Here is an 18,493-nt window from a genome sequence, read left to right on the forward strand (position 1 = left end):
TTCCCAAACGGATTGCAAATTGCGAGCTGCAAAAGAAAATATCATACATATGGCCCTCAGTGTTTACCTTGATATGTTATTTATTGTATTGATGACTCTGACTTGCTGGATTAAGGAATATTCTTTTTTAATACTTTTTTTGAGAAACTGAATAAACCATGTTTTTTTCTTTTTTCCATCTATAAATATAAAAGGATGTTCATCAATTGAAATTGTAGGGAGAACAAACATGCTTAAAATACATTTGGACCACATAGATAAGTGGAACGTTTAATTAGAGCGCAATAAAATTGTTGAAATGTTCACGAATCTTGGGGGGGGGTCCACCTCCCCACACCCCCATTTGTTTTTCTTAGCTGCAGTTGTTCCAGAGTTGTGTTATAGATTTAAATAATGACAAAAGACATTTTGCATAATTACTGGCTGAAAAAAAACGTTATAATGGGTTTATTTAGTTGCTCACTGAATTAATTAATAAATAAGCAAATTAATCAAATAATTACAGAGCTGGCAAGAACAATGCAGCACGTAATTATTGATTACAAATGTAGCGTGAGAGTCATTATGGAGCTGGTACACAGCATAAATTAACAGCATTTTACACAGCTTGCTAATTAAATGGCACCCATTTAACTAGCCAGTTACCCCGTCGCAGAGTCAGTCAGATTGCAGTACGTTTTAGCGGGTCTCTCCAGTGCTTAAATTGTAAAATAAAAATAAAAAAGTGCATGATCCCAACTTTTTAGGAGTCTGCCATCATTGATTTTTACTTCTATGGTTCTGAAAGGCCAAGTCTTCCTATTCTTGATTAAGCATCTTCCTCCTGCCACTTTCTACTGCCACCCTCTCTAGCTCATTCACGGTGGTTGTTTTTCAGCACTGCTCTCTTCCTTTCTCATTGTTCCCTAATTTTCGCTTTCTTCTTCTTTTTACACATCTGCCTTTTTCCCTATCTCTATGAGTCTTCCATTTACCCACCCACCTAGAGTTGGACACCGATTTTCCTCTTTTTGCTGTGCGAAGAATCACGCAGAGGAAGGTTGTGAAACAGATGCAGCTAGGAGCACGTTGGGATGTTCCTCCTGTAGCTCTCCACGCAAGGAGCTGTGGAGTGGATGCTCTGACAGGAATTTGACCCAAAGAGAAGTGCAGTGCTACAGAAAATGCTGAATGAAGAATTTTAACACCTCTGCTAAAGTGGTCATCATCTAGCAGGCATCTTTAATGTGGCAACAGCCCTGCGTTAGCCTCATTAAATTTAAATCACTAGTGCTCTTGAAAAGATCTCCTAGAAGATCCTATTTCAGGACACTAATATGTTTTGCTAAGTGTACTGAATGTAGAATAAAAAATAAAATGGTACGCACATTGGAATCTTTGGAATCCATGTCCACCACTGAATGCATTGTGCTTTCATGTTTTTACCAACATTCCTGACGGAAGACCAAAGACAGAAATACAGACTAAATAGTTTGTTAGGGATTTTACTCATTCAGGTACATTGGTAGACCAAGTTGTCACTTTCTCATGTATACAATATTACCAAGAAAACATGATAAAATCATAATCATAATCATATGCAAATGAAAACTGTTGATTCCTTTATCTATCTACTCTTCTACGCACCCATCATACATATCTATACTGCATTGCTGCAGATGGCTAGGTTGCTGGAATCCACTTGATAACCTTGTCAGACATATGGAGATACACAGTAGTTTTACAAAGTACTGTTGTCTGTAATTGAATGTTGTATACTAACAAAAACATAGTAAAATAGTTTTAAAAATGTGTGAATGTCCTTAAAATATGTCCGTGGCACTCATTTCCAGTACTGGGTCAGAGTCACGTAATAACTGATTGGTAGATAGGTGGACAGAGGCACAGGAGGTGCATGATTTGCCCAAGATCCAAGATTCTAGTAAATTAGGAGAACCAAGAATGCAGGGCAAGACTGCTTGCCTCAAGGCTGTAGCTTTTGCACTACAACACTCTTTGGTGGGTAGTAGCTGTGACTAGGTTCTTTCTCTCTTGAGATGATATCAAATGTATGGTGGACTCCAGTGTACTTTTCTTATTTCCTAGAAACGTTTTAGCTTCATTGTAGGTACTCCTAACCACATCAAAATCTAGAACAGATAAAGAAGGTCAACAAGTGATTGGACAAGAACCCAACGTTGGTTACATAGGAAGGCTCGGTTTGGGATCCATGCCACCTGGTTCCATAGTTTTCAACTTGTCTACTAGACCACCGCATTTAGGAGGTGGTGAGCAATGCCCAGACAGTGACAGCCTTCTTTCCCAAGAAAGTTGCCATTCTATTGAATTCTCTGTACAGAGGTGTTTTACTATAGTGTTTATTGACATCATATTTTCATAAAGTGATGAAGCCTCGATTCGATGTTGTTTCCTAGCTCATAGATGTCAGGCTATTAACTGGGACACGTTTAGTGATGGGGAAGAGGTGTCTTGCCACACAAATGTATGGGCTTCCTTGTAGGAAGTTCTGACATTTTTTTGTAGCATACATATTACGGGAATAGAACCTGTTTCCAGTGATTTTAATTGTTAACAGGTAAGAAATTGAAGGTAAAATGCAACTCTTATGCCTTTTCTCTGGGTTGCAGGACACTTGGTACTTACTGGATAATATATGTGGTGGAGACTGTTTTATCTAGTGACCAGAGGTAGTACTTATTTCTAATTAGATAATCAAGTTATTCCCTTTGATCTCTTGATTTTCCAGGGTAGCAAGTGTGAGCAGAGTAGACAGACTCTTGCAGTTGGTAGAGGGATTGGAACGTGACCAGAGATTGATACAGTAATCACAATAAATGTCCCATTTATGCAATACCTTTTAAAGAGACTGGGGTCTTCATTTAGACATTGGTGGCATCGAACACAACCTCCAAAATATACATTTGTATGTTTATTTCCTTGTTTTGTACAAACTGCAAAGTGTAATTTCTTGTAGGCACAGAGGCAGTGAGATGGAATGCATGGCTGCATGGTGATGATACAATGATGGATTTAGAGTCTGGCAAGGACATAGGGCTGGACTGATACTAGTCAAATAGTTCAGGGAATGTTACTAATATCAGTTTATATTTTGCATGTGTCATGTATTTGAGGGGTGCATAGTTGCAGTTACACAGTGGAGCCCTAGGTTTGTGATACCATTGCCAGGTGTTAAAATGTTGATGTTGCATATCTGAGAAGCTTAAAATACATGTACATGCAACGCGTAGTTAGAAGTAGATCATACGGACATAAAATACACAATCAGGTGGGCACCCTGAGCATAAAATATTTAAAAAAAAAGAAATATTGACAGGTAAATCTAAATTTTCAATACCTAACTCCACATATATGTACCTATGCAGTACATTATCATCAAGCTATATAGATGTGGAGTTAGGTACACCTTTATACCTCCCTACATGCACTTACCATTCAGTATTGTGTCCCTTGATATTCTGTTCTCAATATTCTTGTGTCATGATATTCTGGGGGCCACTATTCAGTAGTACAGGTATTCAGTGAGACTAATGCAATGCTTATCCACTTAATGCAGGCATAGAGTCGAGACTTACAAAGGGTTTGCACTGGGGGAAAGTCATGCAAAGTGATGCAAAGTGGCACAAACTCTCCCAAGGGTGTTTACTTCCAGTGCAAAAGGTATTTTGCATTTGAAAAGTACCCTTTGCTTAGATATCTTTTTGTGGTACTTGTGTCACTTTCCGTCAAGGAAGCACTACTTGGGTGTAACATGGGAAGATCAGCACAAGCTCACATGGGTTCTGCTGCAAAGCCCAGTCTATTAAGATAGCTAGACCTGGCTTTGTGACAAACAATAATACATGGTTGAAGCAGTCGCTAACTAAGACAAATGCTTTGTGTTTGATTTACTAAAAGTGTGTACCTGAGTAACGTCACGCACAGTGACACAAAGCAGTGCAAACTTTTTTTGTTTTACCTTCCAGTGAGAAAAGTATTAAGCTGGATTATTTATATGAGCAAAAAAAAAGAAGAAATAAAAGGTGTATTATGAAGGCATGTGCATCATTCGTCATCATGCTTGTGCCTTCCTGTGGAAGAGCACAGGTGCCATTTTCAATTTCTTTTACACTGATCTAAGATGGTAGATGGCACTTTGATTGGCAAATAGAAAGAAAAACTGCATTTACAGAAAAGCACTTTTCATTTACTGGAGAATTTCAGTAGTAAACGGCAGCTCCCAACCCACTTCTACAGATTCAAATAAATAATTACATGTCCAGAATCGATGTGTGGGCTGGTATTTGGAAGGGAAACAACACAGCACGAGAGAAAGAACAGAAACGCATGCACTCTCATGGAGTGCTTCATGGTCATTATGAAAAAGTAGATCCCAAAATGTGAGCAATGGAAGAATACAAGATAGGCATCGAAAAGGGTAGCAAAAAGAGTATGCTCCAGTGCAGGTACAAACAAAAGAAAAAAGAGGCAAACCATTGAAAGAGAAGCAAGTAAATGAAAGTGAGAATAAAGTCAACAAATGTAAACAATGGGTGTCTGTAAGCCCATAGTAAGTTTTTGGTGAAGTCCATAAAAGACTTTCACCTACAGACATCTAAAAGTTGTCTGGCAGACAAAACCTAAATAATGCAATTTCATAGAGTTCACTATTGAGAGCAGACTGTGGATTCTGTGGCGGTGTCTCCATTTTGTTGCACAAGACTTGATTTAGGGCACACAAGGTGCTTAATGTGAGCAAATGCCATTATACATCCTTCATGAAAAGAAACAAGCGTGCATAAACATCTTTAGTCATCCCACTTTTTGAAAAGGATGTTTACTCAAGGTAACATCTACTTATGTATGTTGCACAAAGATCTTGTAAGCATAACACATATCTGTGGCACATCCGACATAAAACACATAAAGCAGAATAAATACATTCGTTTTTCAACATAATAGCAGATGGTTCTAGCACATTCTGAATTGCACACTTGCTTATTCACTTCTAATACCTGCTCTGCATTTCAATCCATTAGTATCTGCTTGTGCTTCAGCCTGTATGTTTTCTTGTGTTCCATTTTTTTTCCATTTTAGCTTTCTGTCCACTCTGCAGAGTGATTTTATATCACTCAACATTTGACTGTCTACACTGCTGTTTTCATATTTCTAATTTACAAGTAAATAAGATATTTTCCATACTTCTTACATGTGAACACATTACTGCAACATTTCCACCTGCCTTGTGCATAAGCGTGCAGCGGCATTGTAGATGTCAGTCAACGCCGTAATAAAAATTGGGGCGAGATTATCCTAACGGAATTCAAAACAATTGATAGTTTTAGAAGTAGTAGCCTAAAAGTAGCCTTGAAATTTCATTCTCTGATTTGAAAATGCATAGTCCCAGTCCAGGCGGACCACAATCCCTCGAGGTTTTATCGCCCAAGCTATGAACATGCAAATGATCTCCGTTATATGTAAATTGTCTTCATGCATTATTTTTGTGGGTATTTCGAAACCTTAACTGGTTGGCAGACTGCATAAAATTTACTTTTATATTCCTAATCCAGAAGGGCTTTTACAATCGAAAGGTTTCTCAGTAATGTTCCCATTCCCTTCCAGGCCTAAAAGATCATGCCCACGTTCATTAGAGTTGAATACCAGGCCCACCTTAATAAAAGAAACTAGAAGTGTATTAATTGGCCGCGTTTCACACTTCATGCAGCTTGCATGCCCTTTTCGACACATTAGTCTGCTATACATATATTTTATTAGTATTTATCCTTCCATTAGCGCTGTTGAGGTGAACAAACAATTAATTCAAGTAAAAACCCGTATAGAATCAGACTTTGCACGCAGTACCACACTGCATTTAACCCGGGCCCAAGGCACCCAACAGGAAGACTTCTGTTAATTAAAAATGATTTGTTTGTAGGTGATCGGGCAGCAGGGAAACACCGTGAAATGTGGTCTTCTTTATATTCCAATTAGTTAACACACACACACACACACTCACAAACACTGTTCAATACTGAAGTGGTTAAAATAAAGCGTCCTCACATTTCCTTAGACGCGCTATTTGGCAATATCTCGAGGTGCGACCACGCGCCTCCTCGCGCGCTTACTTCACACGCGGGCCTCCCTACAGCACATTTAACGTTTGGAAGAACATCACACCCAATCCATCCCGTGTGCCCAAATCTTGCATAAATATGACGGATAGAAGTATTTCAGTGAGTTGGATGGTGTTGGGCGCAGCTGTTTGAGCGCTAATTAGAATCAGATGCGAGCGTTTAACATTATGAATGAAGCTCTGTTTATTTTACTCTGCAGACAAATAACGGAAAGTTAGTGGACATGAAACCGCAGGAAACGACATAGCAAGCTGCTCAGTGAGAAATGGGGATGGAATTGACGAGAAAGAAAGCAAAAAGCTTACACCGTGCTGCATTGTTCTCCAGACAGTCCTCTGCGAAGCAAGGGGGTGCAAGGAACAGAAAGATAATAGATTACTACACACATAAACATCAGAGAAAAGCAAGAGCTGTTCAGACGCATGTAAGAATAACAGCATATAAGAGGCAAAGGAGAAACAGTACACTATGGGCCATAGATGTGCTTCACAGATTGGTATTAAGTTCAAATGTTCATGCACTATTGAGATGACTCGTTATGTCTCCTTTACCAACCACCTCGTGTGTAGGCCCAGTATGCTCACGCCATCATTGTGGAGCGTTATCAGGCTTTTGGCTTGAATTCATTTCACTGAAGCAGTAATTTGGAGACCGGTGGTAATGGTAGAATTGTGCGATACTCCCACCGCCGTACAATTTTATGGTATGGTACCAGAATGTCGCTGCTTGCCGAAATATTGAGCTGTACACAGCATTTACAAAAATATAGCCCCATTTGGGCTAAACTTAGAAAAGTTCGAGCCAATGGGACACTATTTTTGTAAACCATATTTATTTAAACCTTATGTCAATCAATATTTTTGTCAACAAGAGTCTGGTATTCAACCTATTTCTGCTATTGGGGAATAAGAGTTTTTCTGGATCTTGCAAATGCTAGAAAAGACTGAGGGGAACCAAAAACAAAAATTTGATAAATGGGTGGTGGTGGGGCAATACATTAAACATTGCTGTACTGTATGTAGTGCAATTTCATTCCTGAATGCAAAGGTAACAATGCATCTCCTTATTAATGCATGAATGATATTACCACATCAAATTATTAACTTTGGATTTAGTGCCGGACTCTATATCACCCGCTACGAATTACAGGTTTTGGAGTTGCTCGCAGAAATAGCAAATCTTTAGGAGACCAAACTGAAGTGCATAGGTCACTACGTGCAACTGCATCAAATGCTAAGCCCATTATTCTCTTCTCACTGTATGGTGCTTTCGAAAAGTGACTGTATTTTTATCACAAATAATTCTCTTTTCCAGGGACAGATAGAATTATCGTAAATGTGTGCCTTGTTATGTGAGCTCTAAAGGACTAACTAGTTTGCATTTAGGCGCTTCTTATCTCTACTAAGACATTAGCAACAGTGTTATTGACGCGTAACTAATTTTTCCGTTTAAGTATTCCAACAACCAGCGTTCTTCAGTCATTTAATTGTATAGTTTTCGACAAGCAAGTCTGATAGGATACAGTTTAACCTCGATTACATTAACACACACGAATACGTTTTCAACGTAAGAAATGTCGCCTTGAACTAAGTTACCGTACCCACATCACAGTTAGAACTGGCCCTAATGATGATGACATGCGTTCCACATGTTTAAACCCGAAAATGTGTATCACGACTGGAACAGGTTCCAGCTGGGCCATTTTTTGTTGCACAGCTAGATTAATCAATGTAGTATTTCTGTGATCATACCAAAAAGCAGGTTTGATGAAGACTTATGTAGAGAACTGTGCTTGCGGGAGGTCCACGTGGTCTCTTGAGATGTTTTGATTTGATCAGATTGGTTTTAGTAGCATATTGTGACTCTGGGCATTAGAAGGCTCCTATACGACTCTAGGGATGGGTGGAGAAGACCGTTTCTCATCTGAAATCAGTGACCTCTATAAACCCAGAGAGGCTAGTGGGAGGTTGTAAACATTTGAGTGTGCAAGCATGTGCTCCATGTCGATTTTAAGCAGATCAAATTACTGATTTCCCTTTTTTGTCCAAGACGGGCATCCGTGGCTGCTTTTGCTAATGGAAGTAGATTAACAATGACTTTTACATGCCTATTGGTCTTAAGTGTTGTAGTTTACATGTCCTTCAAAAATCAAATTTCCTTATCCCATATTTTCCATTGTTGTGTAGACAAATTTATTTGATTTCTTGATTTGATGTTGTTTTAGTGCTGCTCTAATAATTTGCTTCCATTTCTTTGAAGAAAGCAAGTCACCATTGAGTCTTGGTTGTCATGGGAAAGCCAATTTTCTCACTGACCTAACAGGGCACTTTGTTACGAAAATTGTGGAAATTCACAATGTGCTCTCAAACTAGTTTCAAATCCAGGTTTATATAATCATTTAATTAACGTTATCGTTTTTGGAAAGCGCTGAAGCATCTATCAACTGCAAATGTGTTAAATGACAAAAGGCCGAATCAATGCTTGTTGAAAGAAGTGAGCTTCCCGACATTCACAGAATATTCTGATACGTTCTTTATAGAAAATCAGCAAAGAAAGAGAATTCTAAATATACAGCATGGCACCAGCATTTAGTAACATTTGCAGAATGAGATGCTGTGCTATTACTATGATATGCTTGTCTGATTTCTGTGCCTTTCTCCCTGCATGGCTTGGTTTATCATCAGAGAGTGCAAATGAAACATGTTTTGGAAACCTTTCTGTAGGCCACATCTCTTGACTAGAAGACTCATTAGGACTCACAACAAACTGGTTGGGGGTTTCCCCTCCTCCACCTTGGCCGCAAGTTGTCAAATTCTTTGGTTCAACCTTTAGGAAGCTACCAAATCAAATTAGGATCTTCCCATAAATCTTTTAGTTGTTGACGTGACTTTTTACAAAATGGAGGATTGTGTGTTAGGACGCAGTGAGAGAAATCCCAAGGGATTAATTTTCAAGGTTGGAACAGTATCACTCCACTGATAATTGAGCCCAAGCCCCTTGGAACATTTAACATTATTGCTTGTTAGTTGTGGTTGCCAGCATCAGTAGTATAGATTCGGGGTGCTCAATATAGTTCTATGATGACAGAATCCATTTCAGATTTTCAGGACAACAGCTGACTTTTTCAATGTGTTCTATAGATTAATTATTTATGAATACATCTTAAGTCGATATACTCAAAGTCTAGCATAGATCCACTCGTTCTGGAACTATGTGGTGCACCCGTCGTCTAGAGTGAAGAGAGAAGCTGTCAGAGAGCCAAGAGAGCCAAGCCTGTGACCAAGGGCAGCGAAATGAGATAATCAGAGAACAGCAAAACCTTCTCGGACATTCTCTGCAACCTTCCCACTTCAAGTCTTTCACCCACAAATAATGAACTTGGATAAATCACCAGTTTGGACCAAGGTGTTTACCGTATACTACATTCCAAGACAGTGTGTTTCTCTGTCTTGATTTAAGAGCTGCCAAACCGATGCTACGGGACACTTACAGCAATCCACCTCCAATTACAATTAGTTTGCCCCAAACTTTTGCATTTGTGATAGTTGAATTGGGGAAAATGACCTGTCCACATTAACTATGACAGCCATATATCTTGCTATGGCTTTAGGGAGCACGTTCTCCCCCTTGGAATTCATCATAAGTGCCCAGTGAGTCTATCAGTTCATGGTCAAACTGTGTTACATATCATCTGCAATTTCCTGCAGCATGAACAAATTAACTCCAGAAATTATTTAAAATCTAAAGGACATCATTGGAGTTGGCTAAACTTCAGTTTGAAGGCTGTTCGGGTTAACTTTTTTGTTTGGCTTTTCTCGTGATCCAGGGTATCCTAAAAGTACCCATAATCAAATTCAAAATACTTTCTGAACTCTTTTGAATACCCCCTTCAACATTATTTAAGCCCACATTCCTAACCATCTCACATGGATAGGTCTATAGTGTCAGAAGTATTCAGATTTCTATCACTTTTTTTATCATCAGAAATCCTGCATCCAGAAGTGGAAACCTTGTGTCATGATAGACAATAAGGACCTGCATTTTGAAGTAGACGTCCATCACATTAATCCTGAAGCAATAGAGATACCTCATTAAACAATGATGACCTGCTATTGCTGCTGCTTGATAAGACATGCTGAAATCTTGGGGATATCCTGTACCCACACAGTGTCAACACCAGGACAGTGCGCGCTCTACGGGCAACATAATGCAAAATGACAAACCTTATGCAATGTAATAATTCATGCAGTGTGTGCTGATATTGCATATTAACTTTTTGCATTGCAGGTATTTATCTTCAACTGTCATTAATGCTGTGTGTAATGTACTGTTCATTTTCAAGCCTTTCCTGCAACCAGGCTGGGTGTGGCATGTGGGCGGGGCTTGGGTCTATTTAAGGAACCCAGCCCAGCTCCACGTTCTCACTATTCAGAGGTCCCGGGGCAGAGCAGCAGAATTTTCCAAGGCTCCGTGTCCGAAGGCCTACTTGGACATTTCCTGGCCCTGTCCTCATTATCTTGCTGATCTTCAAGCAGGGCGGTAAGGCGAAGTTCGGGGAAATTTCCTCAACTCCGTTTTCTAGAAACATTTGAGTTTTGGCTTTGTTATTTACAGTGTGTGCGATTTATTCTTGGCATTTAACCCTTGCAGTTCGGATCAGCAGAGTGCGCGATCATTTCAAGGCATTTGAATCTTGATGGTTGAATCGGCAACAGTGTGCGCGATTCATTCTTGGCAATTAACCCTTGCAGTTCGGATCGGCACAGTGCGCAATAATTTCAAGGCATTTGAATCTTGATGGTTGAATCGGCAACAGTGTGCGCAATTCATTCTTGACAATTAACCCTTGCAGTTCGGATCGGCAGAATGAGCGATCATTTCAAGGCCTTTGAATCTTGATGGTTGAATCGGCAACAGTGTGCACGATTCATTCTTGGCAATTAACCCTTGCAGTTCGGATCGGCAGAGTGCGCGATCATTTCAAGGCCTTTGAATCTTGATGGTTGAATCGGCAACAGTGTGCACGATTCATTCTTGGGAATTAACCCTTGCAGTTTGGATCGGCAGAGTGCGCGATTATTTCAAGGCATTTGAATCGTGATGGTTGAATCAGCAACAGTGTGCACGATTCATTCTTGGCATATTAACCCTTGCAGTTTGGATCGGCAGAGTGCGCGATCATTTCAAGGCCTTTGAATCTTGATGGTGGAATCGGCAACAGTGTGCGCGATTCATTCTTGGCAATTAACCTTTGTAGTTCAGAACAACGGAGCGCGCAATCATTCCAGGTACTTGAATCTTGATGCGCAGTCTGGCAATAAGGTGCGCAATAACTTCAGGGCAATTGAATCTTGAAATCTAGAACAAACAGAGTGTGATCTTTCTAGACAAAACAAGTTTAGTCAGTTTGCACATGCTACAGTATTATTCATGAATCCTATAGCAGTTAATTCTTTGGGAACAAAAGTACTCATTGATTCTTGTGATGTAATTGCTATACTAAGGATTAACTTGAGTGAGTTCAATGTTCAGAGCATATGAATATAAAAAGGTCACGTTATTGGAAAGTTCTTGATCTCTCATGTTGTTAGAGCATAAAGAATTAAAAAACAAAGTTCATGAAGATTAATGTGAATAACCTTGCTATTGTGTTCTTAACTCTTGCTTCCACAGGTCTCCTTCCCCGCTGTGCCCAACCAAAAACCCAACCCCTACTTGGCCATTCTTTAATTCTGTGCTATGATAGCTAGCAGAGTTTGGAGCTGCCAAGAGGTGGACATATTGGGAACAGACGCAAACCCCGAGGATCCGGTCTCGCTGACACATAGTTCATATACTTTATCATTTGACTATTGCCCCTGGTGAATGGCTTGGCCTTTGATCTCCATCTAGTCTTGGAAATGGAGACCAAAAGAAGATCTCTGAAAGTCTTTGACCATCCTCAACCCCTGGTTAACCCGATTTGAGTGCTAACGCAGTTGAGTTACAGCACATTAAGCTTCTAAAACTCCTTCTATCAATACTTAGAAAATACCTTCCTCAAAGCTGTAAAAATGATATTAGCAAACAATAATATAGAGATGTAGCTGTCTATTATAGAACATTACAGTTCTCTATATTCATTTATTTGGAACCTGATAATTTTAGGGTGTGAAATCAGTTGTACAAGCACCGCTTTGTCAACCATGATGGTCTGTTCTAGGACTGGAATACAAGGCATAAAGAGAATTAGAGTGGAATCTTTGTAGGTAATTTAATAGTCTGGAAATGTATTGGGAACAATACTCAGTTCCCTTTCAAGATAGTGACAGAGCATTTTGATAGAGGTGCTGCAACAGTGAAATGAGTGGAAAACAATGTTTACAAAGCTGTAGGGGGGGAAGTTATGTTATTTTTTTATTTGCTGTTTATGAATCTGGTATGTTCTGCAGCTGATGTGTGGACAACTGTAATTTACAGTGTAAAAAAGGCACTTCTGTATTTTCTAGGAAGATGAAGCAACTGTTGTGCAGTACTGATCAATTGTCTTCTGCTTCAAGTTAACATGCACTGCTCAAGTGAAAAAGCATTTCAAACATTAGAAAGAATGACATAAAAATATGCTATCTGTTGCTCTTTATTTCAAAGATTCATCTGTGGGGCTGCTAATGGAATTGGACACTTTAAAGGAGAAGCATCAGTCAATCCTATAGGTCTGGCGGCTTTTTACATTCTGGAAAAAAACACTTAAAATGCCTGCTGAATGAAAAAAAAGATTGCTTTTGTATGCAACACATCTGTGAGATAAAGCATTTAATATGTCATTTTTCAGTGTACTTTTGAGAAGTTAAGAATCCCTGATGCATTGCAATTCAAGCACCCACAGAAGGTATAATGATATACTCAACAGCCAAGAATATAAAGTCAAGGGAAATACTCTCCTGGGCAGAGGCCAACTCTATTCTATGTATGTTTTATTACAAAGCATTTAATTGCATTCTGGTAAGGTATGCAACATTGATCAGACCCTCTTTAAACATTGTTACTTTACACACACTTATTCATACAGCCTGACCGTCCAGTAGTTTCAACTTGCATATCATATCAATTTAATTGCATATCCTCCCTACTAACTGAATTACTTCTCCATCCTTCCCCCACCCCGCCTCCGAATGAATGTGAATGTCCTTACCATTTCATAAAGGAAGGTTCATGATATCGAATTTGTCTGTTTTGAGACATGATAGTATTTAAAAGATCAGGAACAAATGTTCTATAGAAACTTTTAAGAAATATATCTGCCTTTCAACAGTATTATTAGTTAGTCGAATGATGTGAGTTATAATGTTCACCTTCAAACATGACTGGTCTTTTTTGTCAAAAGAACTTCTACCACAAACTAAGGTGTAAACAATAAATCATCCTTTTTTGTTAAAAAATCACTTTACACGTTTGCAAAAGTGACTAAAATGAGACGACAAACGTATGTGTGAATAACAGCCTTTTTTCAAGTGAAATCTGAAAGTTTTACAAGGTTTTGGAGTTAAAGCAGTGTTATTTTATAATTTTAGAACATATAATTTAGCATGGCATATTTGTATTGTAAATATGATATAATCACTGTGCAGTCACATTTGTTACAATAAACACAACAAAACCAATAGCCCAGGTGCGCCAGTATAAATATTGTTCATCAAGCTTGTTCTTTAGATGCATCCTGAGCCATGATTCATAAAAATATCATTAATCGTGATATACTGATATGTTTATATTTTTCTGCATTGGTGCTTTGATAAATAAGTCTATTTTGATCTTAACACATTAGTTGCAATCTAACCTGAAGAGTGTTTTATATTGTAAGATACGGCTGACAACATCTCCACCCATCTATTATTGCATTTAATAATACTATCCAGTTACAATTATCATTAGTAAAATGGCATGATGGGATGTAAAAAAAAGATAGTCAAGTATTGATAAATGCATTATCACTTTCATATATCTTGTGAAAAAAATGAACAATGTTGCAAATTACACATTCCTATGTTATACTTACCTGTAGCTCATACCTATCTGTCGCTCTCCCTTCAATTCAAGGGACAACGACAGAATCAGGAGCTATCAGTCTAATGGAAAGCAAAATAATTAAGTGATGTTGGTAAAATATCTGTGCTTCATAGAAGACGTGGCACCAGTTTGGGTGAACACCTATATTTTCTTAAGCAAGTTGAGGTGGGTCATTTTTCTCTGCAGAATATACTGTTGTTGCGGAAGTCCAAATTGTGGGAACATCCTACATAAATGCTTTTGGCAGTACTCCTGCACTTAAAAGGATCTGCCATTTTACTTCCATATAGACTGTCACAGCCTGAGACCAGAAAAAGATTGGATCACAGAATACTTTTTCTGTTATATTTTTCTTCACATCCTTGCAGGAGGAAGGTGAGATGGCCTACTATGCCACCAAACATCTAAATGAAACCTGAATAGGACCTCAACTCAAAGAATACAGAAGTTGGCATGACATTGATTTAGTGAAATCTCTTTTATTTCCTGCATTTCCCCCTGCAAATTTGGAAGGGTGTGTCAATCAAATGGTTTATGAGTTAGAACTCCATCATCCATACAAGCCAGCATGATTGGTGTGACTTATTCACATTCAGTGGAAGAGTTATCTAAAAAGAAATATCTTTTAATAGTGACCCCACTCTTATAATTAGGAGCTGGGCTTTCAAGCCCACTGAATAATCCAGTTGGGCTGTCAGAATGATCAACAAACAAGCAAATTATCTGCAATCAAATAAACTATGGTGCTTATTAGGGTGATCACCTTATACCAAGACATTCTGAACAAAATAATAGTTTTTTGGTGTGTTGTTCTAACTAGTTCAATCGAAGTAAAAACCACTATAACACCTAGAATGCATTAGGCTATATTATACATTTGCAGGAGTGGAAACAGTGCCCATAATGACCTTGAGGGAGGTGACTGCCCTACTGTTAATAAACGTTCATGATGGTTCTCTTGAAACCCTGACTTGATTGCACCATTCTGTGCGTCGGTAAGCACCGCAATAGAATAATTTGAAGTGATTCAATGTAACCTTAAATATCCATATCAGAAATGGTGGCAAGAGTTTACTGCAATATGATGCTCATAATGACAATTTCCCACTACTCACCAGCCGGTCTAAGCTTGTGCCTGCTGCTGTCGTTGGTCTTTCTTCTGGAGTGTATGGCCGAAACCTGGTGCTAAAATTTTCAGAAATAGAACGAGATGACCGTATTGCAGGAACTGGCTTCGGCTGCCCGCATCCCTGAAAAACCTGGAAGAAAATGTTTTGATGTGAACAAAAATGATAAAAACAGTTGGACCAAAATTGGCTTAAAGTTTTGAGCCCTCTTTGCATTTTAGAAAGACCAGATTTTGGTACCATCGGAAGGCACATTGAAAAATGATAACTGCATAATATTGGTTTAAGTGAAGGCCTATCCTATCCGAGTTGAGGAAGGAGAGATTTACATTTTAAGTATGATCAGGCATCAATTGTTAAGGTGAAGGACAGAAAATTAATTACATTAAAAACTCTAGCTTAAAAATTACGAGAGCCATTTGGGAATAGACAAATAAAAAAAGATTTATTCCAAGTACAGCAATTTTTGTAGGAGCAAAACCTGCCAAGGGAAAAAAATACCACGTGGTTTTGGTGTTACCCCAGTCTTTTTTGTGCCACGTTAAGAGTTTCTAAGGGCCTCATTTACAAGGATTGACACATCACTGAATTCCGCGCTGTCAAAATTACTTGCACTACGTGAAGACAGCTTATGATGAAATGGATGCGCTATATTTACAACACAGCACACCATGGCGTAAGGTCCCAGGAAGCGTCAGAAATACTGACACATCCGAGGGAAGGAAGCCGCAACGCATCCTTCGAAAAAGTGACTCATAGCTGAAATCAGGCTAGGAACTAGCACAACTTCAGTAATGCGTTAAAAACACATAGTCAATGCGTCTGTTCTGACTGACGCAAGTTACCGTATGTGTGGGGACCCATGTAATGGAGTATAAAATGGTGGAAAACACACCTTTTACTCTGTGACATGGGTCCTGGATGGACAGTATGTGTGACATATTTAGTCACACTGTCATGTGGGAGGATGCAAGTATGTAGTGTAATGTAAAGTGACAAATAATGTGTTACTTACCTTATGTGTGTACTTACCTGTTGTGCTTTGGAGTATGCTTGGCTGGACTTGGGGACCCATTCCTATATGGAGATGTGACAATCCTGGCCTGTCCCTTACATGAAGTACACAGCGTCACATTGCATGGTGACTGTGGATGCTGATATCTCAGGTGTCATGGTCACAGGTTGGTTAAGGGGTCCTAAAACATGGTTGGTACATGTGTACATCTACTACTTGTTGATGGGATGGGATTTTATAAGTTATTACTGTGTGCAAAGTGACTTTAGCTGATCAGATTCCTATTAAAAAGACACTGCATCATTTCCTAGGCCTGGCTTAAGAGGTATAGAAATTTTGACGCATTCCAGGCTAAAAGTGATGCATCCCAAAGATGTGTCACACATTGGAAAACTTGTAAATATCACTGCGTCAGGCCTAAGTGAGTTTTCACGAAAGAACGGCCACCCTGCATACATTATAAACTGCCTGGCGCAGGTATTTTTTGATGCAAGCCATCAAAAACTGATGCATTGGGCCCAATGCATCATTTTGTAAATATAGGGCATCACGGGGCAGAGAATGCCCCACCAATGTGCAAAAAAATAACGCAATGGCGGTGCAAGCTCCTTATAAATATGCCCTTAACTTTAGAATGTGGAATGATATGTGGTTGTGGTTTGACCCCAAATTGGGATTTGTGCAGGGGAGGGGGGAAACATCAAAAATTTAACTGAACCCGGAATGTAAAATCAGGAACAAATACTTTTGTATTCAATTTAGGTTTGACACCGAAGTCAGAATAAGCAAGTTATTTGGGTTGCCAAGTGCTATGAAGAGAATAGAAATAGGCAGGGTCGGTAGGCTCAATAAGCGTGAGTAACTCTTTTCTGCCTTCTTTGTAGTATGTTTATCCATAACAGTGTGCATAGGCAGAGAAGCCTAATCAGTGAGCTCTGTATTGATAACATAACTGCAGTGCCAGCTCTCCCATTTACAGAATATAATTTGAATGTTTGGTGGGCTATTTAAATGCCTGTCACAATCCTATAAGTGCCTGTCACAATCCAATAACAACAGGGCTGTAGCTTCGGGGGTGGTACACCCACCTAATAAATGTATTTTTTGATAAATCATAGGGTACAGGTGCTTTCAGTCGGGTATGGTGAGGTGTCTGTCAGATTTCACCAGGAATTTTTGCGTACACACAGACAAAAATGAACATACATTCTCTCCCTCTCTGTTTAACAAGACTTCAAAAACTTTGGTCATTTCATAAAATAATGTGCTTTCTCTCACTTAGTGCCCCTACAATCCGAATTTGTCTCCCTTTCCACTTTCCCTTAAATCCCTCTTGTGTGCCCTGCTTGTTGTATTTTAACATTATATGCTAGCGTGATTGTTGGGACATTTGAAGCTCACACAACCCCAGTCTTACTGAGCAAGCTATGCCCCTGAATAACAAGATGCTGCAGAAGCTCACACAATAGCAGAAATATGCTATGTGACTGGCACATATTCTTAAAGGCAGATTATTTTATATTTTTGCAGAAAGTATAATTAGCTGAGTTGTCTGGGCATGGCTTGTTTCCTTCAGGATATTACTTTTAGCGGACCAGCACCATGTATCCTAATTAAGTGTCATCAACCATCATATCACGTGCACAGGCCCCAGCAGATGAGGACACACTTACTTAGTGCTCACTTATCTGCTGCCTGCGGTACTGTGAGAGGGACCAGGAAGTTGTGCCATTTGCGGCCACCATTTTGAAACAGAGCAAGCTGTCTAGTTGTCTGCTGCATTTTATCGGTGAAGTAAGGATGCACCTGCTCACCTTACATAGGATATTAACAGCACCACAAGGTGAGGACACCACGATGTAGGCACCGGAGCAGTTTCTTTAGGTGAATAGCCCTGAGGTGACGCATTGATGCAGTGAGTACAATATAATCTCTGAGTGCCTACACAGCATGATTACCCCTCTGATCGATCTTATCCTATTCTTGATGAGCACGACCTGTTGGCCAAGATTTTTTTTTTTTTGTCCCTTGGAGTGTGACTACAGGCTTGCCTTGTCCCTGGAGGACTTATGAAGCCAAAGTTTTGCTTTATTTTTGTACGTAGTGTCTTTGTTATGTTATGTGTTCAATGTTTCTGTGTGCTATGTCACAGGGATCACTGTTTTAATTAGATG

At 39.2% G+C, this 18,493-nt stretch overlaps 1 protein-coding gene across 2 annotated transcripts in view; it reads right to left on the bottom strand.

Moving 5' to 3' along the window:
* Positions 1–18,493, bottom strand: part of GPC6 (glypican 6) — a 3,616,389-nt gene that overhangs the window by 284,844 nt on the left and 3,313,052 nt on the right. Inside the window, exons 6-7 of one of the 2 annotated variants that reach the window (XM_069205139.1) lie at positions 15,293–15,436; positions 6,437–6,466 (exon numbers count right to left, since the gene is read on the bottom strand). In XM_069205139.1, the coding sequence (XP_069061240.1) occupies positions 6,437–6,466; positions 15,293–15,436 (174 nt within the window). The remainder of the gene's footprint in view (positions 1–6,436; positions 6,467–15,292; positions 15,437–18,493) is intronic. The other variant, XM_069205140.1, reaches the window with a different exon arrangement.

This window comes from Pleurodeles waltl, chromosome 8, assembly GCF_031143425.1.
Source record: "Pleurodeles waltl isolate 20211129_DDA chromosome 8, aPleWal1.hap1.20221129, whole genome shotgun sequence".
Lineage (NCBI taxonomy): Eukaryota > Metazoa > Chordata > Amphibia > Caudata > Salamandridae > Pleurodeles > Pleurodeles waltl.